This window comes from Dryobates pubescens, chromosome 35, assembly GCF_014839835.1.
Source record: "Dryobates pubescens isolate bDryPub1 chromosome 35, bDryPub1.pri, whole genome shotgun sequence".
Lineage (NCBI taxonomy): Eukaryota > Metazoa > Chordata > Aves > Piciformes > Picidae > Dryobates > Dryobates pubescens.
In genome coordinates this window covers 6136923-6164246 of record NC_071646.1, presented here as the reverse complement: position 1 = coordinate 6164246, position 27324 = coordinate 6136923, and the positions used below count along the sequence as shown (strand labels likewise).

Sequence of the window (27324 nt, the reverse complement as noted above, 5' to 3'; positions counted from 1 at the left end):
TCCCACGGGGTCACCCCCAGCCCCTGCTGTCCTCGCTGCGGGGGGGTCACCCCCTCCAGGGCCACCCCTGTGCCCCCCCAGCTCCTGCTCTCCTCCCTGGGGGAAGTCACCTCCGCCAGGGCCACCTCTGTCCCCTCCAGTCCAATGCTGCCCTCCCTTGGGGGGGGGGGGCGGGGGTAGGGTCACTCCATCCGGGGTAACCTTTGTGCCCCAACCCCTGCTGTCATCCCGGGGGGGGTCATCCATCCCGGGCCACCCCTATCCCCCCCAGCCCTTGCTGTCAACCCTGGGGGGGGCAACCCATCCCGGGCCACCCCTGTGCCCCCCCCAGCTCCTAATGTCCTCCCGGGGGGGGGTGAGGATTACCCCATGCCAGGCCACCCCTATGCCCCCCAGCCCCTGCTGTCATCCCGGGGGGACATCCATCCAGGGCCACCCCTGTGCCCCCCCCAGCTCCTAATGTCCTCCCGGGGGGGGTGAGGATTACCCCATGCCAGGCCACCCCCTATGCCCCCCAGCCCCTGCTGTCATTCCTGGGGGGGAACCAATCCAGGGCTCCTAATATCCTCCCGGGGGGGGGGAGGGATTACCTCATCCCAGGCCACCCCTGTGCCCCCCCAGCCCCTGCTGTCACCCCTGGGGGGGCCAACCCATCCCGGGCCACCTCTGTGCCCCCCCAGCCCCTGCTGTCATCCCTGGGGGGGACCAACCCATCCCGGGCCACCCCTGTGCCCCCCCAGCCCCTGCTGTCACCCCTGGGGGGACCAACCCATCCCGGGCCACCCCTGTGCCCCCCCAGCCCCTGCTGTCACCCCTGGGGGGGGCCAACCCATCCCGGGCCACCCCTGTGCCCCCCCAGCCCTTGCTGTCACCCCTGGGGGGACCAACCCATCCCGGGCCACCCCTGTGCCCCCCAGCCCCTGCTGTCATCCCTGGGGGGACCAACCCATCCCAGGCGACCCCTGTGCCCCGCCAGCCCTTGCTGTCATCCCGGGGGGGGGGTCATCCATCCAGGGCCACCCCTGTGCCCCCCCAGCCCCTGCTGTCACCCCTGGGGGGACCAACCCATCCCGGGCCACTTCTGTGCCCCCCCCAGCTCCTAATATCCTCCCGGCGGGGGGGGATTACCCCATCCCAGACCACCCCTATCCCCCCCTTCTGCCCTCATCCCCGGGGGGGGGCCCTCACTCCCTCCCCCCCCCCCTCCCCCATCCCCTGCTACCGCTAATGGCTTGGGGCCACCCCAGCCCCTCTGGTGCCCTCGCAGGGCTCCCGGGGACCACCCCTCCCGCCCCAGATCCCCCCCCCCCGTTTCCCCCCCCCCTCCATCTTCACTTTGGGTTGGTTTGGAGGTTTTTTTTTTCCCCCCTTTCTGGGTTTTTTTTTTTGTGGTTTTTCTTACAAAAGGAAACAAAAGCCAACAATAATTCTTATAAATACCCGCGGGCGGGGGGGGGGGGGGGGGGGGGAGGGGAGGGGGGGGCGGAGGGGGGGGAGGGGGGGTTGGCCTCGGGGGTGGCCTCCTGGTGGCCCCGGTGGTCGCCTGGTGGCCGGGCCCCCCCCCCCCCCCCCCTTCCCCTCCCCAACCCTCCCCTCCCCTCCCCCTCCGAATCCCGGCTGTGGCCACCTGGGTTGCCGGGGGGGGGGGGGGGGGTTGGGGGGGGGGGGTGGGGGAGGGGTTGGGTTAGCAGCAAGAGAACAGAACTGAGAGTCTTGAGGTATTTTCTGCAGGTTCTCCTTCTTCCTTCTTCTTCTTCTTCTCCTTCTGGTTTCCTTGGGGGGGGTGGGGTAGGACCCGGGGGGGCTTCTCTGCGCCCCCACCCCCCCTTCCCCTCTCCTCAGTTTCTCGGTGGTATCCAGTGGGGGCTTCCCGGCACCCCAAGGGGACCTGTGCCTGGTGAGGGGTGGGGGTGGGGGGGTGGGGGGTGGGGGTTGGCCCAGGCGGCCCCAGCGTTAATGGGCTTTGGACTGTGGGACAGGAGATGTGGGATCAGCCGTGGGGAGTGACCCCAGGGACAAGAGGGGGGCCTTGACCCCAGCCCCGGGGTGTCCCCTCACCCACCCCCAGGGTCAAGAGCACCCCCAGCAGCCCCTAGCAGAGGCTCCACACCTCCCAGCCGCAGCCAGGCCACCAGAGGGTCCCCACAGCATCCCGACCCTGCCCCCCAGCCCAGCGCCCCCTGCTCGCAGCCCCAGGGGGTCCCCGGGGGGTCCCCTACCTGCTCCACAGCAACCCCCCCCCCCCCCAGAGCAGCCACCACTCGTCACCCAAGAGCACAGCGTCCCCCAGAGCCCCCTCCCCCAGGCCAGGGGGTACTCAGAGAGTGCCCAGGGTGTCCCTTGCCCAGGGCACAGCCAGCCCCAGGGGGTCCCCATGGTGTCCCCAACCTATGACATTGCCATCCCCAGGGGGTCCCCATGGTGTCCCCAACCTAAGCCATTGCCATCCCCAGGGGGTCTCCATGGTGTCCCCTGCCCAGGACACAGCCATCCCCAGGGGGTCTCCATGGTGTCCCTTGCCCAGGACACAGCCATCCCCAGGGGGTCCCCATGGTGTCCCCAACCTAAGCCATGGCCATCCCCAAGGGGTCCCCATGGTGTCCCCAACCTAAGCCACTGCCATCCCCAGGGGGTCCCCATGGTGTCCCCAACCTATGACATTGCCATCCCCAGGGGGTCCCCATGGTGTCCCCTGCCCAGGACACAGCCAACCCCAGGGGGTCCCCATGGTGTCCCCTGCCCAGGACACAGCCAACCCCAGGGGGTCCCCATGGTGTCCCCAACCTAAGCCATTGCCACCCCCAGGGGGTCCCCATGGTGTCCCCAACCTAAGCCATGGCCATCCCCAGGGGGTCCCCATGGTGTCCCCAACCTATGACATTGCCATCCCCAGGGGGTCCCCATGGTGTCCCCTGCTCAGGACACAGCCAACCCCAGGGGGTCCCCATGGTGTCCCCAACCTAAGCCATTGCCACCCCCAGGGGGTCCCCATGGTGTCCCCTGCCCAGGACACAGCCAACCCCAGGGGGTCCCCATGGTGTCCCCAACCTAAGCCATTGCCACCCCCAGGGGGTCCCCATGGTGTCCCCAGCCTAAGCCACTGCCATCCCCAGGGGGTCCCCATGGTGTCCCTTGCCCAGGACACAGCCAGCCCCAGGGGGTCCCCATGGTGTCCCCAGCCTAAGCCACTGCCATCCCCAGGGGGTCCCCATGGTGTCCCTTGCCCAGGACACTGCCACCCCCAGGGGGTCCCCAAGCTAAGCCATTGCCACCCCCACGGGGTCCCCATGGTGTCCCCAGCCTAAGCCGTTGCCATCCCCTGGGGGTCCCCCACGGTGCCACTCACCTGAGGCCCAGCTGTCCTCCTGGCCCCCCCCTTACTGAGACCACGTTGCCCTCACGGTGGTCTCCCCCCCGGGGCCCAGAGTGCCCCTGGGGCCGTGGGCCCCCACAAGCAGCCCCAAAGCCCCGGGGGAAGGTGGCTCCCACCGTCCCCCCTGGGAGTGCCAGCGGCCCTGGTGGGGTCCCCCCCATTCCCCTTCCCGGCCCCTGCGCCCCCTCAGGAGCCCCCCCAAACACCCCCTCCCACCTCAGCCGGGACCCCTCCCTCCCTCCCCCCCAGCCCAGCCCTTACCTTCAGGGCGCTTCGCTTCTCCTCGAAGCCCGGGGGGGTCGCCGGCTTCTTCCTCCTGATGGAGCCAGCGGAGTCGGGGGGCGCGGAGGCGGGGGGCGGCTGGGGGGGCCCGGCCGGGGGAGGGGGCGGCACAGGCTTGGGCTTGAGGGGCCGGCAGTAGGTGGCGGAGTTCTTGCGCTTCTTCACTTCGTCATCGGAGAGGCACCGAGGCGGCGCCGGGACCCCCGGCGGGACCCCCGGCGGGCCGTGCAGCGGCGAACCTCGGGGGTCCACGGTGGTGGCAACGGGGGGGGCCCGGCAGTCCAGGGAGGAGGGAGGGGGGAGCCGCTTGACCCGCGTGGTGCCGTTGAGGATGGCGGAGTTGGGGGGGGGGGGCGGGGGGAGAGGTGGGGGCGGCGGAGGAGGAGGAGGAGGAGGATGGAGAAGCCGCAGGGGTGGGTTTCGTCTTGCCGGGGGGGGGCAAAGCCTGGCAGCTGGGGGGTTTATTCTTGCCCCCGTCACCCGGACAGGTCCGTTTGTAGGGGGGGCAGCCGGGGGTGAGGGGGGGCTTTCGTTTGCGGGTGTCGGGGTCCGTCCCCCCCCCGGCCCCACCCCCACCCCCACCCCTGCCCCCACCCCCGGCAGCTTCCCGAGCTCGGGAGGCTTTGCTGGCCTTGGTGGAAGGCAACTTGCTGAAGGAGGGGGAGGGGGTGTTGGCGGGCAGGGGGGAGGTGATGGACTGGCTGCCCCCCCCGCCACACTCGGGCTGGCTGCAGGCGGCTGCTGCCGGGGGGGACCCCACGGTGGGGACCCTGCCTTCCCGCAGGGGCACTGCTGAGGAGGAGGAGGAGGAGGAGGATGAGGTCCGTGGTGGGGGTGAGGGGGTCCTGGTGGTGAGGCCACAGGTGGGGGCGGCAGGGCTGGGGGGGGGGCGGGGGGCTGTGCAGAGGGGGCTCGGCAGCTGGAGGGATCTTCCTGTGGGAAGGGAGGGGGGAGGATGAGATGGGACCCTCATCCCCTCCCCCCCACTCCAGTCCTTGCCTCCTCGTGTGCACTCGCCCCCCCCCCCCCCAGATTGAAGTGTGGTGGGGGCGAGATGAGACCCCCTCCCCCCCCCCCAAATACCTGCTTCTATCCCTGCCACATCCCCCCCCAGTCCAGGTGAAGAGGGATGAGATGGGACCCCCCCCCCCCCCCAGATCTTGCTCCCACTCCTGCCCCCTCCTCCCATCCTTCCTAATTCAGGTGGGGAGGAGCAAGGTGGGACCCCCCCCTCTTCCTTCCTGCTTCACGTGGGGAGGGGTGAGACAGGACCCCCCCAGCTCCCAGCTCTGCTTCCCCACCTTGTCCCCACCTCAGTTCAGATGGGAAGGGGGTGAAATGACACCCCCCAAATGCCCACCCCCTTCCCCCCCCCGCCCCCAAATCCCCACTCCCATCCCTCCCCCAGTCCCCATCCCATCCCTCCCCCCCCCCAATCCCCACTCCCATCCCTCCCCCAGTCCCTATCCCATCCCTCCCCCCCCAATCCCCACTCCCACCCCTCCCCCACCCCCCATCCCATCCCTCCCCCCCCCAATCCCCACTCCCATCCCTCCCCCAGTCCCTATCCCATCCCTCCCCCCCCAATCCCCACTCCCATCCCTCCCCCAGTCCCTATCCCATCCCTCCCCCCCCAATCCCCACTCCCATCCCTCCCCCAATCCCCATCCCATCCCTCCCCCCCCCAATCCCCACTCCCATCCCTCCCCCAGTCCCTATCCCATCCCTCCCCCCCCAATCCCCACTCCCATCCCTCCCCCAGTCCCTATCCCATCCCTCCCCCCCCAATCCCCACTCCCATCCCTCCCCCAATCCCCATCCCATCCCTCCCCCCCCCCATCCCCACTCCCATCCCTCCCCCAGTCCCTATCCCATCCCTCCCCCCCCAATCTCCACTCCCATCCCTCCCCCAATCCCCACTCCCATCCCTCCCCCAATCCCCATCCCATCCCTCCCCCCCCCAATCCCCACTCCCATCCCTCCCCCAATCCCTATCCCATCCCTCCCCCCCCAATCCCCACTCCCATCCCTCCCCCAATCCCCATCCCATCCCTCCCCCCCCCAATCCCCACTCCCATCCCTCCCCCAATCCCCATCCCATCCCTCCCCCCCCCAATCCCCACTCCCATCCCTCCCCCAGTCCCTATCCCATCCCTCCCCCCCCAATCCCCACTCCCATCCCTCCCCCAATCCCCAATCCCATCCTACCCCCCCAAATCCCCACTCCCATCCCTTCCCCCCTCATCCCTACTCCCATCCCTCCCCCAGTCCCCATCCCATCCCTCCCCCCCCAATCCCCACTCCTATCCCTGCCTCCTCCCAATCCTCACTCCCATCCTACCCCCCCAAATCCCCACTCCCACCCCCCCCCCCCCAAATCCCTACTCCCATCCCTCCCCCAATCCCCAATCCCATCCTACCCCCCCAAATCCCCACTCCCATCCCTTCCCCCCTCATCCCTACTCCCATCCCTCCCCCACAATCCCCACCCCTATTCCTCCCCCTCAATCCCCACTTCCACCCCCACCCCCAAATCCCCACTCCCATCCCTCCCCCCCTCATCCCCACTCCCATCCCTCCCCCCCAATCCCTACTCCCATCCTTCCCTCCCTCATCCCCACTCCCATCCCTCCCCCATCCCTCCCCCTCATCCCCACTCCCTTCCCTCTCCTCCCCCCCCCCAAATCCTTACTTCCAGGTAGGAAGGAGGTGAAATAGGGACTCCCCAAAATCCTCTCTCCCATCCCTCTCCCCTCCCCCCCCCCCATCATTCCTGGTTCAGGTGGGAAGGGGTGAGGCAGGACCCCCCCCCAAATCCCCACTCCCACCCCTGCATCCTCACCTTGTCCCCCTGTTTGGGTGGGAAAGGAGTGAAATGGGACACACCCCCCCCCCCCAAATCCCTGCTCCCCTCCCTGCATCCTCCCCATGTTCAGGCAGGGAGGGGTCACACTCCCCCATCCCTCCCCCCCAAATTCCCATTCCCCCCTCCCCCCATCCCCACTCCCCCTCTCCCCCCTTCAATCCAGCTCCCTTCCCTCCACCCTGTGCCAGGACCTCGGGGAGGACAAACTGCCCCTCAGGGTTGGTTGATTTTGCACCCTGGTACCCAGCAGCAGCCCCCAATGCTTAGTGCCCCCCTAGTGCCCCCTCCCCGTGCCCCCTCCTCCTCCAGAGCCCCCCTCCCCCCATCCCCACTCCCCCTCTCCCCCCTCAATTCAGGTCCCTTCCCTCCACCCTGTGCCAGGACCTCGGAGAGGACAAACTGCCCCTCGGGGCTGGGTGATTTTGCACCCTGGCTCCCAGCAGCAGCCCCCCAGCCCTTAGTGCCCCCCCAGTGCCCCTTCCCCGTGCCCCCTCCTCCTCCAGAGCCCCCCCCCATCCCCACTCCCCCTCTCCCCCCTTCAATCCAGGTCCCTTCCCTCCACCCTGTGCCAGGACCTCGGAGAGGACAAACTGCCTCTCGGGGCTGGGTGATTTTGCACCCTGGCACCCAGCAGCAGCCCCCCAGCCCTTAGTGCCCCCCCAGTGCCCCTTCCCTGTGCTCCCCCTTCTCCTCCAGAGCCCCCCTCCCCCCATCCCCACTCCCCCTCTCCCCCCTCAATCCAGGTCCCTTCTCTCCACCCTGTGCCAGGACCTCGGAGAGGACAAACTGCCCCTCGGGGCTGGGTGATTTTGCACCCTGGCTCCCAGCAGCAGCCCCCCAGCCCTTAGTGCCCCCCCAGTGCCCCTTCCCTGTGCTCCCCCTTCTCCTCCAGAGCCCCCTCCCCCCAAATCTCCACTCCCCCTCTCCCCCCTCAATCCAGGTCCCTTCTCTCCACCCTGTGCCAGGACCTCGGGGAGGACAAACTGCCCCTCGGGGCTGGGTGATTTTGCACCCTGGCACCCAGCAGCAACCCCCCAGCCCTTAGTGCCCCCCCGGGGCCCCCTCCCCGTGCCGGCCCCCCGCCCCCAGTGCCCCCCTGACCTCCACATGTGGGAGCTGAGATGCCTCTCCAGCATGGAGCCCAGGGCGGAGCAGAACCGATCCAGCCTCCGGTTGAAGACGTAGCAGCCAGGGCTCACCAGGCGGCTCCCGAAGGTGCAGAACTTTGGGGGGGGGGGGCACGCACAAGGGTCACCACCACCTCCCCCTCTCCAACCCCCCCCTCCCACCTCCCCCAGCAACGAGCCCCAGCCAGCCGTGGGGTTCGTGGTGGGGCTGGGGGGGGGTCTCAATCCATCCGACCCAGCCCGGGTGTTGGTAGTGGGGGGGGGGGGGGGTCCCCTCCTTACTCACCGCCTGGGGCCGGGGGGGGCGGGTGGGCGGCCGGGGGGGCTCCTCGCTGCCCCCCTCTTCCTCGCTCTCCTCACTCGACACCCGGTTCCCCCCCTTGGGCAGGGGGAAGGGGAACACCCCCAGAGCCCCCTCCCCGGAGGCAGCCGGAGCGTCCTCGGGGTCGCTGTCGGAGGAGAGCTGAGTCCTGCGGCACAGGTTGGGGGGGGGGGGGGGGGAAAGGGGACGACATGGGGTGAGGGATTTCGGAGGTGCCCAGTCTGGGGGTGCTCAATCTGGGGGGGGGGTCGTGCGTGCGGGCGTGTGTGTGTGACCCCCCACCCCCTCGATCCCCCACTCCCCAGCCGCTCACCTGGGGAGGGGGCAGAGGGGGTGAGGCTGCTTGGCTCGGCACGGAGGGGGCCCCGCCAGGGGCTGGGGAAGCGAGGAGGGGTCCTGCGGAGGCTGGGGGGGCCCAGCTTCCTTCCCGGGGGGGCTCCTCTCTTTTGGGGGCTCCCCTTTGCGGGAGCTGGCCTTGAGCTCCGCCACCAGCACGTCGAAGTCCTTGGCGCGGCCCTGCACCTCCCGGCGCTGGTGCACGGAGTGGATCTGGGACGGGGGGAGGGGAGGGGACGGGGGGGGTCAGAGGGTCGGAAAAACACCCAGCCGACCCCCCCCCAGCCCCCCCCAAAATACCACGAGCAGTACCTTGCAGGTCAGCAGGCGAGTGCAGATCTTCTTGGTGTCGGGGTTCAGCACCCCGCACTGCCGGTTCAGGTCACACTCCTTGCCTGCAGGCACAGCAGGGCAAGGTGGGGGGGAGGGGAAGGGTCGCTGCAGGGGGAGGGAGGGTCTCTGCCGGGGGGGGGGTGGGTCCTGGCTATATTGGGGTGAGGAAAGGTGGGGAACCCTTCTGACCCCCCCCCCAGAGGCAGGGGTCTGGAAGGGGGTGAGATGGGAGGCACCCAAAGCTCTGCTTCCCCACCCTGGCTCTCCCAGTAAAATGAGAGACCCCCCCCAAAATCCACTCCCATCCCTGTGCCCCCTCCCAAATCCACTCCCATCCCTGTGACCCCCCCCAAATATCCACTCCCATCCCTGTGACCCCCCCCCCAAAATCCACTCCCATCCCTGTGACCCCCCCCCAAAATCCACTCCCATCCCTGTGACCCCCCCCCAAATCCACTCCCATCCCTGTGACCCCCCCCCCAAAATCCACTCCCATCCCTGTGTCCCCCCCAAATATCCACTCACATCCCTGTGCCCCCCCCCCCAAACTACTCCCATCCCTGACCCCCCCAAACCTCCACTCCCATCCCTGGCCCCCAATTTCCACTCCCATCTTTGTTCCCCCCCCAAATCCACTCCCATCCCCCCCAAATCTCCTCTCCCATCCCTGCCCCCCAATTCCCACCCCCATCCCTGTCCCCCCCCAAATCTCCCATCCCTGCCCCTCCCCCAAATCTCCTCTCCCATCCCTGCCCCCCAATTCCCACCCCCATCCCTGTCCCCCCCCCAACTCTCCCATCCCTGCCCCGCCCCAAATCTCCTCTCCCATCCCTGCCCCCCAATTCCCACCCCCATCCCTGGCCCCCCCCAAATCTCCCATCCCTGCCCCCCCCCCCCCCAAATCTCCTCTCCCATCCCTGCCCCCCAATTTCCACCCCCAACCCTGTCCCCCCCCAAATCTCCCATCCCTGCCCCCCCCCCCCAAATCTCCTCTCCCATCCCTGCCCCCCAATTTCCACCCCCAACCCTGTCCCCCCCCAAATCTCCCATCCCTGCCCCCCCCCCCAAATCTCCTCTCCCATCCCTGCCCCCCCCCATCCTTCCTGATTCAATTGGGGACACCCCCTGTCAAATCCCAGCTCCCTCACATTGCCCCCCCCCAGTTCAGGTCGGAAGGGAATGAAATGGGGACCCCCTCCCCCCCACGTCCCCACTCCCCTTCCTTCATCCTCCCAACGACCTCCCCCCCCCCCCCCAGTTCAGGCAGGAAGGGGTGACACTGCCCCCCCCCCCCCGAATCCCCCCTCTCCCCCCCCCCCCAGGTACCCCTCCTCCACCCCATGCCAGCACCCCTGGCACCCAGCACCAGCCCCCAGTGCCCCCCCCACCCCCCCCCCCGACTGGTTGAGGTTTGGTGTGGAAGGTGGCATGGGGGGGGGGGAGGGGCTGGCAGCTCGGGGGGGGTCAAAGGGGGGGCCCCCAATCCAACTGGGACCACCACTGGCTGCTGGGTGCCAGTCCTGCCCCCCCCCCGGCCTTGGGGTGAGTCAGGGGGGCACAAACCCCACCCCTGAGCGTCCTCCTCTGGGGGGGGGTGGCACCGACTCCTGCCCACCCCCAACTTTCACCTCCTGCCCTGGGGTGAGCCCCCCCCCCCCCATCCCCCCCAGCCTGGGTCCTGCTGTGGCATCGCTGGTGCCCACAGCTCTCTGCCCAGCTCCCAGCTCTGGGAGGGGGGCACACGAGAGGTGGGGAGGGGGGGGGGGGATCGAGCCTGGCACCCACCCCCTACCCCTGCCAACACCCACTGGGGGCACCAGCTAGCGCCAGCCGGCACTGTTGGCTGAGACTGGCACCTGCAGGGGCAAAGGAAAGGAGGAGATGCCCCCTCGGGACCCTCCCCGCTGCCGGACCCTGCCCCCGAGCTGCCGGCACTGGGACGCCAGGCAGGGAGCCGGTGCCAGGCAGGGAGCCGGTGCCAGGCAGGGAGCCGGTGCCACCTGGGCACTGGGCTGCTGCCCTCCCCCTGTGCTTGGCAAGGCAGAGAGGGGCACTCACGTGCCAGCTTCTTGTGGGACCTGGGGGGTGCCTTGGTGCCCGCCGCGTCCCTCTCCCCCGGGGCAGGCAGCGGCTCCGGCTGGCAGGCAGGGCCGGGCAGCGCCAGGCCCCCCCCCGGCCCGGCTGGCACCGGCGGCTCCGTGGGCACCGCGGCGGCCACGGCTTTCCCCGAGGGCTCCCTGGAGCTGCTGGGCACGGCCCTGGGGGGCACCTTGAGCCCGTGCCCATCCGCCTTGGGAATGCTGGGAATCTTCTCCAGGTTGACCACTGGCACGAACAGGCTGGGGGAGAGGGGGGGAGGGGAGGGAGGGGGCGTTCAGAGGCGGTGCCAGGGCACGGAAAGGGCAGCACCAGCGGCGCCATGGCGTGGAAAGGGCAGGGCCAGGGGTGCCATGGGATGGAAAGGGCACAACCGGGGTGCCATGGCATAGAAAAGGCAGCACCAGGGGTGCCACGGGGTGGAAAGGGCAGGGCCAGGGGTGCCATGGCAAGGAAAGGGCAGCACCAGCGGTGCCACGGGGTGGAAAGGGCAGGGCCAGGGGTGCCATGGCAAGGAAAGGGCAGCACCAGCGGTGCCATGGCGTGGAAAGGGCAGCACCAGGGGTGCCACGGGGTGGAAAGGGCAGGGCCAGGGGTGCCATGGCACGGAAAGGGCAGGGCCAGGGGTGCCATGGCATGGAATGGGCACAACCAGGGGTGCCATAGCACGGAAAGGGCACAACGAGGGGTGCCATGGGGTGGAAAGGGCAGCACCAGGGGTGCCATGGCACGGAAAGGGCAGAGCTAGCAGTACCATGGCAAGGAAAGGGCAGGGCCAGGGGTACCATAGCAGGGAAAGGGCAGGGCCAGGGGTGCCATGGCAGGGAAAGGACAGCACCAGGGGTGCCATGGCATGGAAAGGGCAGGGCCAGGGGTGCCATGGCACGGACAGGGCAGAGCTAGCGGTGCCATGGCAGGGAAAGGGCAGGGCCAGCGGTGCCAACCCTCACCAGAGGTCCTTGTCCGGCCGCTCGGGCAGGGGCTGGACTCGCCCGCGGGCACCTGCTGGCTTCTCCCGCAGCGCCTTGGCCGTGCCAGGGGTCCCGGCGGGCACCGGCTGCCCGTTGACGGCGCCGTGGCAGCGGGCGGCGGTGGCGGCGGCGGCGGCGCGGGCGTACAGCTTGCTGAGGGGGCCGTGGCGGCGCTCTGCCGGGACGGGAGGGTGGCACGGGGGGGGCAAAACCCACGGGGGGGCGGTGCCCACCGCTGCGGGGCGGCACCCGAAGGGCCGGCGCCGGGGGGGCACGGCGGTGCCCGGGGTGCCACTCACCGCAGTGCTTCTGGAAGGCCTGGGGCTTCACCACCTGGCTGCAGTGGTTGCAAACCACCAGGTAGAAGTCATCGTGCGCAGGGCAGTGCCCAAAGATGTTCATGTCTGCGGGGGCAGAGGTGGGCAAGGGCTTGGCAGGGCTCACACCAGCTTGGCACAGCTTGGCACGGCTTGGGATGGCTCACACCAGCTCAGAGCAGCTTGGCATGGCATGGCACAGCTCATACCAGCTCAGCACAGCTCTGTATGGCACACACCAGCTCAGCACAGCTTGGCACAGCTTGGTATGGCTCACACCAGCTCAGAACAGCTTGGCACAGCTTGGTATGGCTCACACCAGCTCAGCACAGCTTGGCACAGCTTGGTATGGCTCACACCAGCTCAGCACAGCTTGGCACAGCTTGGCACAGCTTGGTATGGCTCACACCAGCTCAGCACAGCTTGGCATGGCTTGGTATGGCTCACACCAGCTCAGAGCAGCTTGGCACAGCTTGGTATGGCTCACACCAGGTCAGAGCAGCTTGGTATGGCTCACACCAGCTTGGCACAGTTTGGTATGGCTCACACCAGCTCAGCACAGCTTGGCACAGCTTGGTATGGCTCACACCAGCTTGGCACAGTTTGGCATGGCTCACACCAGCTCAGAACAGCTTGGTACAGCTCTCTATGGCTCACACCAGCTCAGAGCAGCTTGGCACAGCTTGGCACAGCTCTCTACGGCTCACACCAGCTCAGTGCAACTCGGCATGGCTTAGCACAGCTTAGTACAGCTCACACCAGCTCAGTACAGCTTGGCATGGCTTGGCACAGCTCACACTGGCTCAGCACAGCTTGGCACAGCTTGGTATGGTTCACACCAGCTCACACCAGCTTGGCACAGCTCTGTATGGCTCACACCAGCTTGGCACGGCTTGGTATGGCTCACACCAGCTCAGTGCAGCTTGGCATGGCTTGGCACAGCTCACACCGGCTCAGCACAGCTTGGTATGGCTCACACCAGATCAGAGCAGCTTGGCATGGCTTGGCACAGCTCACACCAGCTCAGCACAGCTTGGTATGGCTCACAGCAGCTCAGTGCAGTTTGCACAGCTTGGCACAGCTCTCTATAGCTCACACCAGCTCAGAGCAGCTTGGCACAGCTTGGTATGGCTCACACTGGCTCAGCATAGCTTGGCACAGCTTGGTATGGCTCACACCAGCTCACCACAGCTTGGCACGGCTTGGTATGGCTCACACCAGCTCAGAGCAGCTTGGCACGGCTTGGTATGGCTCACACCAGCTCAGAGCAGCTTGGCATGGCTTGGCACAGCTCACACTAGCTCACCACAGCTTGGCACAGCTTAGTACAGCTCACACCAGCTCAGAGCAGCTTGGCATGGCTTGGCACAGCTCACACTGGCTCAGCACAGCTTGGTATGGCTCACACCAGCTCAGAATAGCTTGGCACAGCTTGGCACAGCTCTCTATGGCTCACACCAGCTCAGTGCAACTTGGCATGGCTTGGCACAGCTTAGTATGGCTCACACCAGCTCAGAGCAGCTTGGCACAGCTCACACTGGCTCAGCACACCGTGGCACAGCTTGGTATGGCTCACACCAGCTCAGCACAGCTGGGCATGGCTTGGCACAGCTCACACTGGCTCAGCACAGCTTGGTATGGCTCACACCAGCTTGGCACAGCTCGGCACAGCTTGGTGTGGCTCACACCAGCTCAGCACAGCTTGGCACAGCTTGGTACAGCTCAGTGTGGCTCACACCGGCTCAGCAGAGCTTGGCACAGCTCACACCAGCTGGGCACAGCTCAGCACAGCCTGGCACGGCTTGGCACAGCTCAGTGTGGCTCACACCGGCTCAGCACAGCTTGGCACAGCTCACACCAGCTGGGCACAGCTTGGCACAGTTCACACCAGCTCAGCACAGCTTGGCATAGCTTGGTACAGCTCACTATGGCTCACACCGGCTCAGCACAGCTTGACACAGCTCACACCAGCTGGGCACAGCTCAGCACAGCCTGGCATGGCTTGGCACAGCTCACACCAGCTCAGCACAGCTTGACACAGCTCACACCAGCTGGGCACAGCTCAGCACAGCTCAGCACAGCCTGGCATGGCTTGGCACAGCTCACACCAGCTCAGCACAGCTTGACACAGCTCACACCAGCTGGGCACAGCTCAGCACAGCTCAGCACAGCCTGGCATGGCTTGGCACAGCTCACACCAGCTCAGCACAGCTTGACACAGCTCACACCAGCTGGGCACAGCTCAGCACAGCTCAGCACAGCCTGGCATGGCTTGGCACAGCTCACACCGGCTCAGCACAGCTTGACACAGCTCACACCAGCTGGGCACAGCTCAGCACAGCTCAGCACAGCCTGGCATGGCTTGGCACAGCTCACACCGGCTCAGCACAGCTTGACACAGCTCACACCAGCTGGGCACAGCTTGGCGCAGCTCAGCACAGCCTGGCATGGCTTGGCACAGCTCACACCAGCTCAGCACAGCTTGACACAGCTCACACCAGCTGGGCACAGCTCGGCACAGCTCAGCACAGCCTGGCATGGCTTGGCACAGCTCACACCAGCTCAGCACAGCTTGACACAGCTCACACCAGCTGGGCACAGCTCAGCACAGCTCAGCACAGCCTGGCATGGCTTGGCACAGCTCACACCAGCTCAGCACAGCTTGACACAGCTCACACCAGCTGGGCACAGCTTGGCACAGCTCAGCACAGCCTGGCATGGCTTGGCACAGCTCACACCAGCTCAGCACAGCTTGACACAGCTCACACCAGCTGGGCACAGCTTGGCACAGCTCAGCACAGCCTGGCAGAGCCCAATGCCCAGGGGTGTGCCCCAGCCCTGGCACTCACCTTCCTTGATCAGGGTCATGGCCTCCAGCTTCTTGCTGCTGCTCTTCCCTCCCTCCTCCAGCTCCTGCCCAGCTCCTGCCAGGGACAGAAGCCCTTCAGCGGGGTTGGCACAGGGACAACCTGGGCCTGCCCTGGGCCACATCCAGCAGCTGAGTCCTCCCTGGCACCGGCACCGTGCCCAGGACAACCAAACTGGGATGGATCCATCCCGGGAGCAGGCTTGGCCCCACAGTGACCCAACCCCTCCCAGCCCTGCCCCACCGGGATGGCACACCCTGGCACACCCCTGGGATACCCCTGGCACACCCCTGGGATACCCCTGGCACACCCTTGGGATACCCTTGGCACACCTCTGGGACACCCTTGGGATACCCTTGGCACACCCCTGGGACACCCTAGGGACACCCTTGGGACACCCCAGGGACACCCTTGGGGGCATCCCAGCTGTGCCCAGTGGTGGCCCAGACCCAACCAGCTGCCGTGGAATCTGCTGTGGGGCAACTGGTGGGCACCAGGCCAGCTGTGCCAGTCTGGGTGCCCAGTGCCATCCAGCAGCACCAAACTGGACACCCAGTCCCGCTCAGCTCTCCTCTACTGGGTGCCCAGTCCCAGCCAGCAGTGCCAGTCTGGGTGCCCAGTTCAACCCCAGTCCTGTCTGGCCATGCCATACTGGGCACCCAGTCCAGTCTGACCATGCCATCCAGGACATGCTGTCTGACAGTGCCACACTGGGCACCCACTCCTGCCTGGCTGTGCTATATTGGGTGCCCAGTGCCATACTGGGTGCCCAGTCCACCTCCACTCCTATCAAGCTATGCCACACCTGGTGCCCAGTTCCATCCAGCCGTGTCATACTGGGCACCCAGGCCCACCCAGCCATGCCATACCACCTGGTGCCCATCCTGGGCACCTGGCATCCTCTGCCCAGCCTGGGTGGCAAATTGGTTGCCAGGCTTGGCTACCCACTTCCTGCTCCAGGCTACCTAGTGCCCACTGCACCCAGGGATACCTGGCACCTGGGGTGCCCAGTGCCAGCTCTGGCTGCCTGGTTCTGGATGCCCAGTTTCCAGTGCTGAGTGCCCAGTGCCAGCTGCCTGGTTCCCACTGTCCAGCTCCCAGTGCCAGGCACCCTGCACTGGGCACAGCTCTCCTGCTGCCCTGTTCCCAGCGTCCAGTCCAGGATGCCCAGCGCAGGATGCCCAGCTCCCTGTGCCCATTTCCCGGTGCCCAGTGCAGGATGCCCATGTCCTGGTGCCAGGTGTGGGCTGCCCTGCTCCTGCTGCCCGCTGCCCAGCTCCCGGTGCCAGGTGTGGGCTGCCCAGTGCCGGCTGCTCTCTCCCTGCTGCCCAGCTCCCGCTGCAGGATGCCCACTTCCCAGTGCCCATTTCCCGCTGCCCAGCGTGGGATGCCCCACTCCTGCTGCCCGGTTCCCAGCGCCGGATGCCCGGTTCCCGGTGCAAGACGCCCGGTGCCCGATGCGCGGTGCCCAGTTCCCCGTGCCCATTTCCCGCTGCCCAGCGCAGGATGCCCGCTTCCCGGTGCCCGTTTCCCAGTGCCCGGCGCAATACGCCCGGTGCCCGCTGCTCCGCTCCCGCTGCCCTCCTGCCGCTCGGCGGCGCTAGGACCGGGGGGCGGCGGGCGCGGCCCCGTTCGCTGCTCCCCCCGCCGGTCACCCCCCCCCTCCCGGTTCCCCCCGCCCCCCCCCCCCCCCGCCGCCGCCGCCCCTCACCCGGCTCGGCGGGCCCGGCCCGCTCCACCCAGGCGCTCCAGCTCTGCCCCGCGAACTCGTCCAGGCTGGGCAGCAGCCGCCGCTCCGCCGCCATCGCCGCCGCCGCCGCCGCGGGAGCGAGCGCGCCCCCCCCTCCCCCCCCCCCCAACGGCGGCCGCCGCCGCTGCTGCCGCCGCCGCCCCCGCCCCGTGCGCGCCCCCGCGCATGCGCCGCGCGCCCCCGCCCGCCCCGCGGCACCACGGGCGGTGTAGTCCCGCAGGCAGCCCCGCCCGGCACCGGCACCGGGCTGCCAGCGGGGCTGGGGGGGGGTCCACAGCCAGCTGTCGGGACTGGAGATCCATATCGTGATATGGCAGCTCGGGGGGGGGGGGGGATGGCTATATCGCGATACAGGGCCGAGGGGGGGGTGGCTATATCATGACACAGGGGCTTGGGGGGATGGCTACATCGTGATAGAGGGGCTGGGCGGTGGCTATATCGTGATACAGGGGCTGGAGGGGTCATATAATGCTGTAGGGATTGGGGTCCATATCGTGATATGGGGGCTGGGGGCGGTGGCTATGTCATGATAGAGGCGTTGGAGGGGGTCGTACTCTGCTATAGGGATTGGGGTCTATATCGTGATATAGGGGTTAGGGGCATCCATAGACCGATAGAGAGGCTGGGGGGCCATATCGTGATACAGATGTGGGGGACCCGGGGTTCCCTATGCTCCCTGTGCAGCGCTGGGGTCCCTGTACCCCTGCGGGGGGCACACAGCGCTGCAGGGACTGGCAGCTGGGGGCGCCAGAGGGGGGCTGGGGCCCCGGGGGTGTTCTATGGGGCCTGGGGCGCAGGAGTGCCCCACGGAGAGCTGGGCAGCCCTGGGAGAAACTCAGCCTCGGGGGCAGGATGCCCAAGGGCTACCTACAGCCCCTGTATAAGGCTCCTGGTGCCCAGGGGCTGCGTACAGCCTATAGCCCGCTGTAGAAACCTCCTTGCACCCAGGGGCTGCATTCACCCCTGTATAAAGCTCCTGACCCCCAGGGGCTGATTTCGCCCCTACATACAGCTCCTTACACCCACGGCTGCATTCACCCCTATATAAAGCTCCTGACACCCAGGGGCTGCATTCCCCCCTATATAAAGCTCTTTACACCCAGGGGCTGCATTCCCCCCTATATAAAGCTCCTTGCACCCAGGGGCTGCATTCACCCCTGTATAAAGCTCCTTACACCCAGGGGCTGATTTCGCCCCTACATACAGCTCCTTACACCCACGGCTGCATTCACCCCTATATAAAGCTCCTGACACCCAGGGGCTGCATTCCCCCCTATATAAAGCTCCTTGCACCCAGGGGCTGCATTCCCCCCTATATAAAGCTCCTTGCACCCAGGGGCTGCATTCCCCCCTATATAAAGCTCCTTGCACCCAGGGGCTGCATTCCCCCCTATATAAAGCTCCTTGCACCCAGGGGCTGCATTCCCCCCTATATAAAGCTCTTTACACCCAGGGGCTGCATTCCCCCCTATATAAAGCTCTTTACACCCAGGGGCTGCATTCCCCCCTATATAAAGCTCCTTGCACCCAGGGGCTGCATTCCCCCCTATATAAAGCTCCTGACACCCAGGGGCTGCATTCCCCCCTATATAAAGCTCCTTGCACCCAGGGGCTGCATTCCCCCCTATATAAAGCTCCTTGCGCCCAGGGGCTGCATTCCCCCCTATATAAAGCTCTTTACACCCAGGGGCTGCATTCACCTCTATATAAAGCTCCTTGCTCCCAGGGGCTGCATTCACCTCTATATAAAGCTCTTTACACCCAGGGGCTGCATTCCCCCTTATATAAAGCTCCTTGCACCCAGGGGCTGCATTCCCCCCTATATAAAGCTCCTTGCACCCAGGGGCTGCATTCCCCCCTATATAAAGCTCCTTGCACCCAGGGGCTGCATTCACCTCTATATAAAGCTCTTTACACCCAGGGGCTGCATTCCCCCCTATATAAAGCTCCTTGCACCCAGGGGCTGCATTCTCCCCCCACACAGAGGCAGACTCAGGGGCTCTGGGCCCCCCCATATAGAGCTGGTACCCCGGACTTTATGTGCCCCACACAGAGTCTCCCCCTGCCCCCCATACAGCGTGGGGCTCCCTGGGGTACGCAGACCCCCTACAGACAGCCCAGTTCCGGGGTGCCATGTCCCCCTCTATAGCACCCACACCCCCGCGGCCTGCGGCACCCTGCCCCCTGCTGGCGGCCGGCGCGAGGTCCTGGGGGACAGGTGGCACCCATGGGTGCTACTGCAGGGGATCGGGGCACCCATGGGTGCTTATTCAGGGGATGGGGCTATCCATGGGTGCTAAATCACGGGGTGGGGGGCACCCATGGGTGTTACTGTAGGGGTGAGAGGCACACATGGGTGCTTATTGAGGGGATGAGGGGCACCCATGGGTGCTAATTCACAGGATGTGAAGCACCCATGGGTGCTAATTCACAGGATGGAAAGCACCCATGGGTGTTACTGTAGGGGATGAGGGGCACCCATGGGTGCTAATTCACAGGATGGGAAGCACCCATGGGTGCTAATTCACAGGATGGGGAGCACCCATGGGTGTTACTGTAGGGGATGAGGGGCACCCATGGGTGCCAATTCACAGGACGGGAAGCACCCATGGGTGTTACTGTAGGGGGTGAGGGGCACCCATGGGTGCTACTGCTTGTCGATGGCACCCTGCTCAGCGGGGTTGCAGGGGATGGGTGGCACCCATGGGTGCTCCTGAAGGGGCCAGGTGGCACCCATCGGCGCTGCCGCTTGTCGATGGCCCTCTGCTCGGCAAGGCCTCGGGTGACAGGTGGCACCCATAGGTGGCACCGCGCGTTGGGGGCACCCTGCTCAGCGGCGCTGGGCTCCGGGGGGACGAGCGGCACCCACGGGCGCCGTCGCTTGCCGAGGGCACGCTGCTCGGCGGCAGCGGGGTCCCGGGGGCACCCACGGGCGCTACTGCTTGTCGACGGCACCCTGCTCGGCGGCGTCGGGGCCCTGGGGTGCCGCCTGCGCCCGCCACTGGGTCTCCTGCAGCACGAACCAGCAGTTCCCAGCCCACAGCAGGAAGTTGAGGAAGCCGAAGAGCTGCAGGGACAGGAGGGACCCCGCGGGGACAGCCCGGGGGGAGCCCCGGGTCACACACCTGCCTCGGGTGTCACGTGTGCCACACGTCCCCCACCTGTCCCATGTGTCCCCCACGTGTCCCCCATGTACCCCATGTGTCCCATGTGTCTCTCATGTACCCCACATACCCCAGGCACCCCACGTACCCCATGCTTCCCATGTGTCCCAGGTACCCCACATACCCCATGTACCCCACATGTCCCATGCACCCCATGTGTCCCATGTACCTGCGTCCCATGTGTCCAATGTGTCCCATGTGCCTGTCCCATGTGTTCCCTATCTTCCATGCACCCCATGTGTCCCATATCTCCCATGTACCTGTGTCCCATGTGTCCCATGTGTCCCATGTGTCCCATGTCCCTGTCCCATGTCTTCCATGTACCCTGTGTACCCCATGTGTCTCATGTACCCTGTGTCCCATGTACCTGTGTCTCATGTACCCTGTGCACCCCATGTGTCCCATGTACCTGTGTCCCATGTACCTGTGTCCCATGTACCTGTGTCCCATGTGTCCCATGTCCCTGTCCCATGTCTTCCATGTACATGTATCCCATGTGTCCCATGTGTCTCATGTACCTGTGTCCCATGTCTCCCATGTACCCTGTGCACCCCATATGTCTCATGTACCTGTCACACATGTCCCATGTACCTGTGCCCCATGTACCCTGTGTACCCCATGTGTCCCATGTACCTGTGCCCCATGTACCTGTGTCCCATGTGCCCCATGTACCTGTGTCCCATGTGTCCCATGCACCTGTGTCCCATGTCTCCCATGTACCTGTGTCCCACGTCTCCCATGTACCTGTGCCCCATGTACCTGTGTCCCGTGTCCCATGTACCTGTGCCCCATGTACCTGTGTCCCATGTGTCCCATGTACCTGTGTCCCATGTCTCCCATGTACCTGTGTCCCATGTCTCCCATGCACCTGTGTCTCATGTACCTGTGTCCCATGTACCTGTGTCCCATGTGTCTCATGCACCTGTGTCCCACGTGCCCCATGCACCCCCCCCGCCCCTACACATCCCACGCACCCAATGCACCCCCGTGCCCACCCCCGTGCCCCCCCCCGTGCCCCCCCCCGCGCTCTCCACGCCTTTCCCACGCCCCCCCCCCGACACCGCGTCCTCCCCGCTCTCGGCGGCGCCCCCCCGCGGCCGCCCCCCTCCCCTGCACGGCCCCGGCCGCCCTCCGGCCCCGCGGCTCACCACGGAGATGTTGGCCAGCCCCATGGCGGGCGTGGTGCCCGCGCTGCAGGTGACGTCGGGGCCCTGGCACACCGCCATGGCGGCCAGCAGGCTGGAGGGGCGAGTGGCCGCCTTGACGTCGCTCAGCCCCTTGCCCCAGGCCGCCGCCGCCACCAGCCAGAGGAAGGCGAAGCAGAGGGTGACGCAGAAATCCTGCCGGGGGTCGGGGGGGACACACACACCGGGCTCAGCCCCCAGCCCCCACCCCCAAAGCAGCCCACACCCCCCCCCAGCCCACCCCTAAAACACCCCACCCCCAGCGCACCCCCAAAACAGCCCACCCCCTCAACCCACCCCCAAAACCACACACCCCCTCCCAGAGCACCCCCAAAACACACCACCCCCCAACCCACCCCCCAAAACCACACACCCCCTCCCAGCCCACCCCCAAAACAGCCCCCAGAGCACCCCCAAAACACACCACCCCCCAACCCACCCCCCAAAACCACACACCCCCTCCCAGCCCACCCCCAAAACAGCCCCCAGAGCACCCCCAAAACACACCACCCCCCAAAACACCCTCAAAACCAGCCCCCCCTCCCAGCCCATCCCCAAAACACAACACCCCCAGAACATCCTCCCAGCCCACCCCCCCCAAACACACCAGCCCCCAAAAAACACCACCCCCGCCCCCCCATCCCACCCCCCTCACCTCCAAAAGACACTCCCCCAGCCCACCCCCAAGACACATCACCCCCCCCGCCCATCCCCAAAACACTCCACCCCCCCAGTGCACCCCAGAACATCCCCCCCCCCCCCTCCAACCCCCCACCCCTCCGCCCCCATCACCCCCAAAAGACACTCCCCCCGCTCCCCCAGCCCGCCCCCTCCTCCCATCCCCCCGCCAGGGGCCGCGGGCAGCCCTACCGCGAAGGGCAGCTTCTTGTTCTCGCTGTAGAGGGAATGGAAGCGCAGGTAGAGCACCAAGGCCACCATGGCGTAGAGGAAGGAGAAGACCCCCAGGGTCACGAAGAACTCGGCAGGGGCGGAGAAGTCCCCCACGAGGTGCAGGGTCTGCGACTCCCCCGCGCAGTCCGGCGCCGAGAAGGGGATCTGATACAACCTGGGCCAGAGGGAGGGGGCAGCTGGGGGCTGGGCCACAGGATGGGGCTGGGGGAGGGGAGGGAGGGAAACCTTGCCACGGGGCTGGAGTGGGATCCTCTGGGTGATGGCCAAAGTAACCACCCTGGGGTGGAGGGGGACAATGGGGATATAACCACCCTGGGGTGATCCTCCAGGGTTGGAGGTGATGGTCCCCCAAAGATGGAGTGGGACTATGAGGGCAGCGAGGATGGGGGGAGGGAAACCTTGCTGGGGTGGTGCCATGGGGCAGGGGAGGGCAATGGGGCTGGGGGAGGGAAACCTTGCTGGGGTGGTGCCATGGGGCAGGGGAGGGCAATGGGGATGGGGGAGGGAAACCTTGCTGGGGTGGTGCCATGGGGCTGGGGAGGGCAATGGGGATGGGGGAGGGAAACCTTGCTGGGGTGGTGGTGAAGTAAGCATGCTGGGGATGGTCACCCAGGTAAGGAGGGGATGATGAGGATGGGGGTGAAGCAAGCATGCTGGGGGTGGTCACCCAGGTAAGGAGGGGATGATGAGGATGGGGGTGAAGTAAGCATGCTGGGGATGGTCACCCAGGTAAGGAGGGGATGATGAGGATGGGGGTGAAGTAAGCATGCTGGGGATGGTCACCCAGGTAAGGAGGGGATGATGAGGATGGGGGTGAAGTAAGCATGCTGGGGATGGTCACCCAGGTAAGGAGAGGATGATGAGGATGAGGGTGAAGTAAGCATGCTGGGGATGGTCACCCAGGTAAGGAGGGGATGATGAGGGTGAAGTAAGCATGCTGGGGATGGTGAACCAGGTAAGGAGAGGATGATGAGGATGGGGGTGAAGTAAGCATGCTGGGGGTGGTCACCCAGGTAAGGAGGGGATGATGAGGATGAGGGTGAAGTAAGCATGCTGGGGGTGGTCACCCAGGTGAGGGGATGATGAGGATGGGGGTGAAGCAAGCATGCTGGGCTGGTCCCCTGGGAGTGAGTAGGGCAGCAGAGATGGCTCTGCCAGCCCCAAAACAACCCCTCTGGAGATGGAGAGGCTGCTGGGCATGGGGGAAGTGACCACCGTGGGCTGCCCTCCCGGGCACGGACCCACTGCTGGGGCAGGATCTGGCCCCTCTGCCTCAGTGCAGTGCCCAGCACGGGAGCAGTGGTGAAAGGAAGGGGTTAAACCCACAGCTCGGGGCTGGCCCAGCTCCATCCTGCCCTCCACAGGGATCCCAAGTATCCTTTCATCTTTCCCCGGCTGGCATCTGGATGGCCTCGGGTGCCAGGGATGCCCCACGGTGCCAGGGTGCAGCTGGTCCAGGGCCGTGGCCCCGCTCCCAGCACCGCGGGGGGGGCTCAGTCAGCGTCCCCCTCTCGAGTTCCCTGTGGCGCTGGGGTGGGGGTTTCGGGGGGGGGGGGTTGCCCCTTACCTGAAGGGGTACCCGAACTGCACGGCGATGGCACTCATCTCCGGGGCGTCGCCTTCACACCTCACCGTCGCTCCGGTCTCGCCGCTGAAGGAGCCGCAGGCCCCGAAGGCGAAGATGGCAAAGAGCTGCGGGAGAGGAGCTGCTGGCTGGGGGGGTGGGGAGAGGGCTCCAGGACCCTGCGGGAGCCCCTCGGGACCACCCCCTCGCAGCCTCGGGTGGCATGAACCCGGGCAGGGGGTCGCACCCCGCGGGCGCTGAGTCACCGCAGGGCGAGCTGCCACCCCCCGCAGCTGTCAGCCTCCGGTGCCAGCGCCGAGCGGGGCTGCCCCGGGCGCGGGGGGACGAGTGGGGCAGTGGTGGGGGGCACCGCGGGGGGGTTGGGCAGCGAGGCCAACGTCCTCCTCCTCCTCGCCCCCCTGATATTTGGGCAGGGTGCTGAGCGCTGCAGAGGGTTTCCGGCAAGCTGGGAGCGCCACCGTGGAGGGACCCCCAGGGTCATCCTGCTGCCATCAGTCCCCTCGCTGGGGGAGGGGGGATGACACCGGCGCCGTGTTGAGCCCTTTGTGGTGCTGAGCTGCTCCTGTGACCAGCGCAGGGTGCTGGGAACACATCGGTTCCCAACCAGCTTTCCAGTAACTCATCCTGGGGGAAAGGGAGCAGCCAGGTCTGGTGCCACGGGGATGGGCAGAGCCACGGCTGGCACCCAGCGAGGAAGCAGGAGCAGGTTGGCCTCCAGGTTTGGGTTTGGGGCTGGGCTGTACACCCAGGGCCTGATCCTGCACCCCACTGCTGGGCACTGATCCTGCACCCCACTGCTGGGCTCTGATCTTCAGCCTCACTGGTGAGCACCGATCCTGAGCCCCACTGGTGGGCACTGATCCTGAACCCCACTGGTGAGCTCTGGTCCTGCACCCCACTGCTGGGCTCTGGTCCTGCACCCACTGCTGGACACTGATCCTGAACCCACTGCTGGGCACTGATCCTGAACCCACTGTGGGGCGGGTCTTGTCCTGCACCTGCTCATGGGCTCTGATCCTGCACCTACTGCTGGGCACTGATCCTGAACCCACTGCTGGACACTGATCCTGCAACCCACTGTGGGGCGGGTCTTGTCCTGCACCTGCTCATGGGCTCTGATCCTGCACCTACTGCTGGGCACTGATCCTGCACCCCATTGCTGGGCACTGATCCTGCACCCCACTGCTGGGCACTGATCTTCAGCCTCACTGGTGAGCTCTGATCCTGCACTTACTGCTGGGCACTGATCCTGAGCCTCCCTGGTGAGCACTGATCCTGAGCCCCACTGGTGAGCACTGATCCTGAGCCTCCCTGGTGAGCACTGATCCTGAGCCCCACTGGTGGGCACTGATCCTGAGCCCCACTGGTGGGCACTGATCCTGAGCCTCCCTGGTGAGCACTGATCCTGAGCCCCACTGGTGGGCACTGATCCTGCAACCCCCTGGTGAGCTCTGATCCTGAACTCACTTCTCCTCATCCTGCCCCCACCGGCACCGGGTGCCCAGTACCCTCCTGGCTGGCATCACCCACAGCACGGTGGGATGGGGAGAAGGCCCCCACAGGGGGCCAGCCTCACCCCCGCGGGGCTCAGCCCCCTCCCTCCCCCCCTGCTCCAGTTTGCCCAGCGCCGGTGCCCGGCGGGAGCCCCTCGGTCCCGGTGCCCGGCGGGAGCCCCTCGGTCCCGGTGCCCGGCGGGAGCCCCTCGGTCCCGGCGCCCGGCGGGAGCCCCTCGGTCCCGGTGCCCGGCGGGAGCCCCTCGGCCCCGGCGCCCGGCGGGAGCCCCTCGGCCCCGGCGCGGCCGTGCCACCGAAATGCCATCCTGAAACACAATCCCGGAGCCGCTCATGGCACGGCCGGGACATGGCCGCGGGCTCCCCCCCCCGCCCCCAGGGTCCCCCTTCCCTGAAGTCCACTGACCCCTACCCCTCTCCCCCCACCCACCCCTCTTCACTGTTCCCCCCCCGCCCCCCAAGCCGGTGGGAAAGTTGGGGACCCGCCCCCCCCCCCATGTCACTGTCCCCTCTGGGGTGGCTGGGGGAAGCCACCTGCTCAAGGTCACCCGCGGGGGGGACACACAGGGCCTGAATACAGGCGGCTGGGGGCCCCAGCCCCGGACCTGTCCAGATTGGGGTCCCTGTGGGGAAGGAGAGGCTTCAGAAGGGGCTGGGGGGGGGGGGTCCAGGGTCCTCTCACCCTCGGGGTGGTCTTCAGGGTCCCCTTGTCCCAGGGAAGCTTTAGAGAAGCAATGAGGGAGCCCCAAATGGGGGGGGGGGGGGGGGGCTGGGGAGGGGTCCTTGGGAGCAACACTCAGGGGTGCTGGGGAAGGGGCTGGGCCCGGGATGGGGGAGCCTGGAGCCGGGGAGCAGGTCCGGGATGGGGACACTCACACAGCCCGGGGAAGGGGGGGACACACTGACGGCGGGGGGGGACACACTGACGGCGGGGGGGGACACACTGACGGCGGGGGGGGGGACACTCACCCATTCCAGCACCTTGATGAAGCCCAGGGGCTCGAGGAGACGACCCCAGCGCACCCCGGCCAGGACTCTCTCCTGCGAGGAGAGAGAGGGGACTGGAGGGCACCGGGGAACCGGGGGCTGCACCGGGGTGCTGCGGGAGGTGCACCGGGAAATGCCCCGGGGGGCACTAGGGGGCTTCAACGGCGGACCGGGAGGCACCGGGTGCTGCTCTGGAATACCCAGGGGTTGCGCCGAGGACTGCAACGGGGGACCGGGGGGGGGCACCGGGGGTTGCTCTGAGGGAGCGGGGGGGTCGCACCGGGGGCCGCTCGGGGAGACCGGGGTGCTGCCCCCGGGGGAGCCGGAGGCACCGAGTGCTACTTTGCGGGTAGCCAGGGGCTACACGGGAGGCTGCTCCGGGGGAACGTGGGGACTGCTCCGAAGCGCTGCACCGGACGGGGAGCTGCTCCGGTGGCCCGGGGGGGGCACCGCTGCTGTTCCGGGCGATAGGGGATTACCGATGGCTACGCCATGGGCTGCTTCGGAGGACTTGCGGGGGGCTGCTCCGAGGGGCTGCTCCGTCCCGGAGAGCTGCACCCCGAGCGAACGGGGACACCGGGGGTTGCTCCGGGGGACCGGCGGGCTGACCTGGGGGGCTGGGGACACCTGGGACAGCTCTGAGGGTCCCCGAAAGAGCTGTTCCTGAGAGGCGTAGTCCCGGGGGCCCGGGGGGTTGCAACACAGGACCGCGTGGCTGCACCGGGAGTTGTCCCGGGCGAGGAATTGCCTCGGGACTCTTGGGCGGGGGGGCTACACCAGCCCCCGGCACCGGAACAGCGGAGAGTTGCGCCGGGACACTGCACCGGGGGTCGCACCGGAACACCGGTGGGTGGATTGCAGCGGGAGTTGTATTGGGGGACCGAGAATTGCATCGAGAGCTGTCTCGGGGAATTGCGCCGGGCTACCGAGGAGGGAGACTGTCCCGGTCACCGGGGAGGAAGAGGAGAGGAGGGGATCACACCGGAGTCATACCTGGAGCCGGAGCGCTTTGTCACTGGTGGCGGTGGTACCGGGCTCCGACATGGCCGGGCCGGGGGCGGTCGGTATTACCTCCACCACCCACTGGGAGACCGCTCCGCTGTCAGAGCCGCCACCGGGGCACCCCCACCGCCCCCGGGGCGGGCAGCACCGCTCCGCCCCCCCGGTAAAGGCCGCCCCCGGACACTTCCCCTTTGGGACAGTCCGTTCTCCCGCCCCCTCGGTGCCTCCTCCCGTTCGACCCTCAGTTAGTCTCCCTGTGTCGCTGGGAGCGGGAGTGGGACGGGCAGCCCCGGGGCCATGCCGGCTCCCGGTGCGGTGCCGAGAGTCCCGTTAGCGGC

At 67.1% G+C, this 27324-nt stretch overlaps 2 protein-coding genes across 2 annotated transcripts; both read right to left on the bottom strand.

The window, feature by feature from the left end:
- Positions 1 to 280: 280 nt before the first annotated feature.
- ATXN7L2 (ataxin 7 like 2) lies at positions 281 to 16721 on the bottom strand. The gene is given in 14 exon segments (XM_054176303.1): positions 281 to 286; positions 1796 to 1894; positions 3635 to 3995; positions 4051 to 4553; positions 4555 to 4588; positions 7623 to 7744; positions 7935 to 8118; positions 8284 to 8519; positions 8619 to 8701; positions 10698 to 10978; positions 11687 to 11882; positions 12007 to 12111; positions 14874 to 14948; positions 16603 to 16721. Coding segments are annotated over 14 exon segments (2379 nt in total). The 5' UTR covers positions 16697 to 16721.
- Positions 16722 to 19576: 2855 nt separating this feature from the next.
- SYPL2 (synaptophysin like 2) lies at positions 19577 to 27119 on the bottom strand. The gene is made up of 6 exons (XM_054176567.1): positions 26978 to 27119; positions 25967 to 26038; positions 23469 to 23593; positions 21860 to 22055; positions 20954 to 21145; positions 19577 to 19708 (listed from the first exon to the last, which is right to left on the bottom strand). Exons 1-6 carry the CDS (start codon positions 27026 to 27028, stop codon positions 19577 to 19579), a joined length of 768 nt encoding a protein of 255 aa, XP_054032542.1. The 5' UTR covers positions 27029 to 27119.
- Between the last annotated feature and the right edge of the window lie 205 nt (positions 27120 to 27324).

What these genes read in the sequence shown, in the direction of transcription:
- SYPL2 (XM_054176567.1), bottom strand. Translation starts at nt 27,028, where the DNA reads ATGTCGGAGCCCGGTACCACCGCCACCAGTGACAAAGCGCTCCGGCTC. An exon ending in CAGTTCGGGTACCCCTTCAG is followed by an intron (nt 22,056 to 23,468) that starts GTAAGGGGCAAC and finishes CCTCTGGCCCAG; the next exon opens with GTTGTATCAGATCCCCTTCT. An exon ending in ACAAGAAGCTGCCCTTCGCG is followed by an intron (nt 21,146 to 21,859) that starts GTAGGGCTGCCC and finishes GACCCCCGGCAG; the next exon opens with GATTTCTGCGTCACCCTCTG.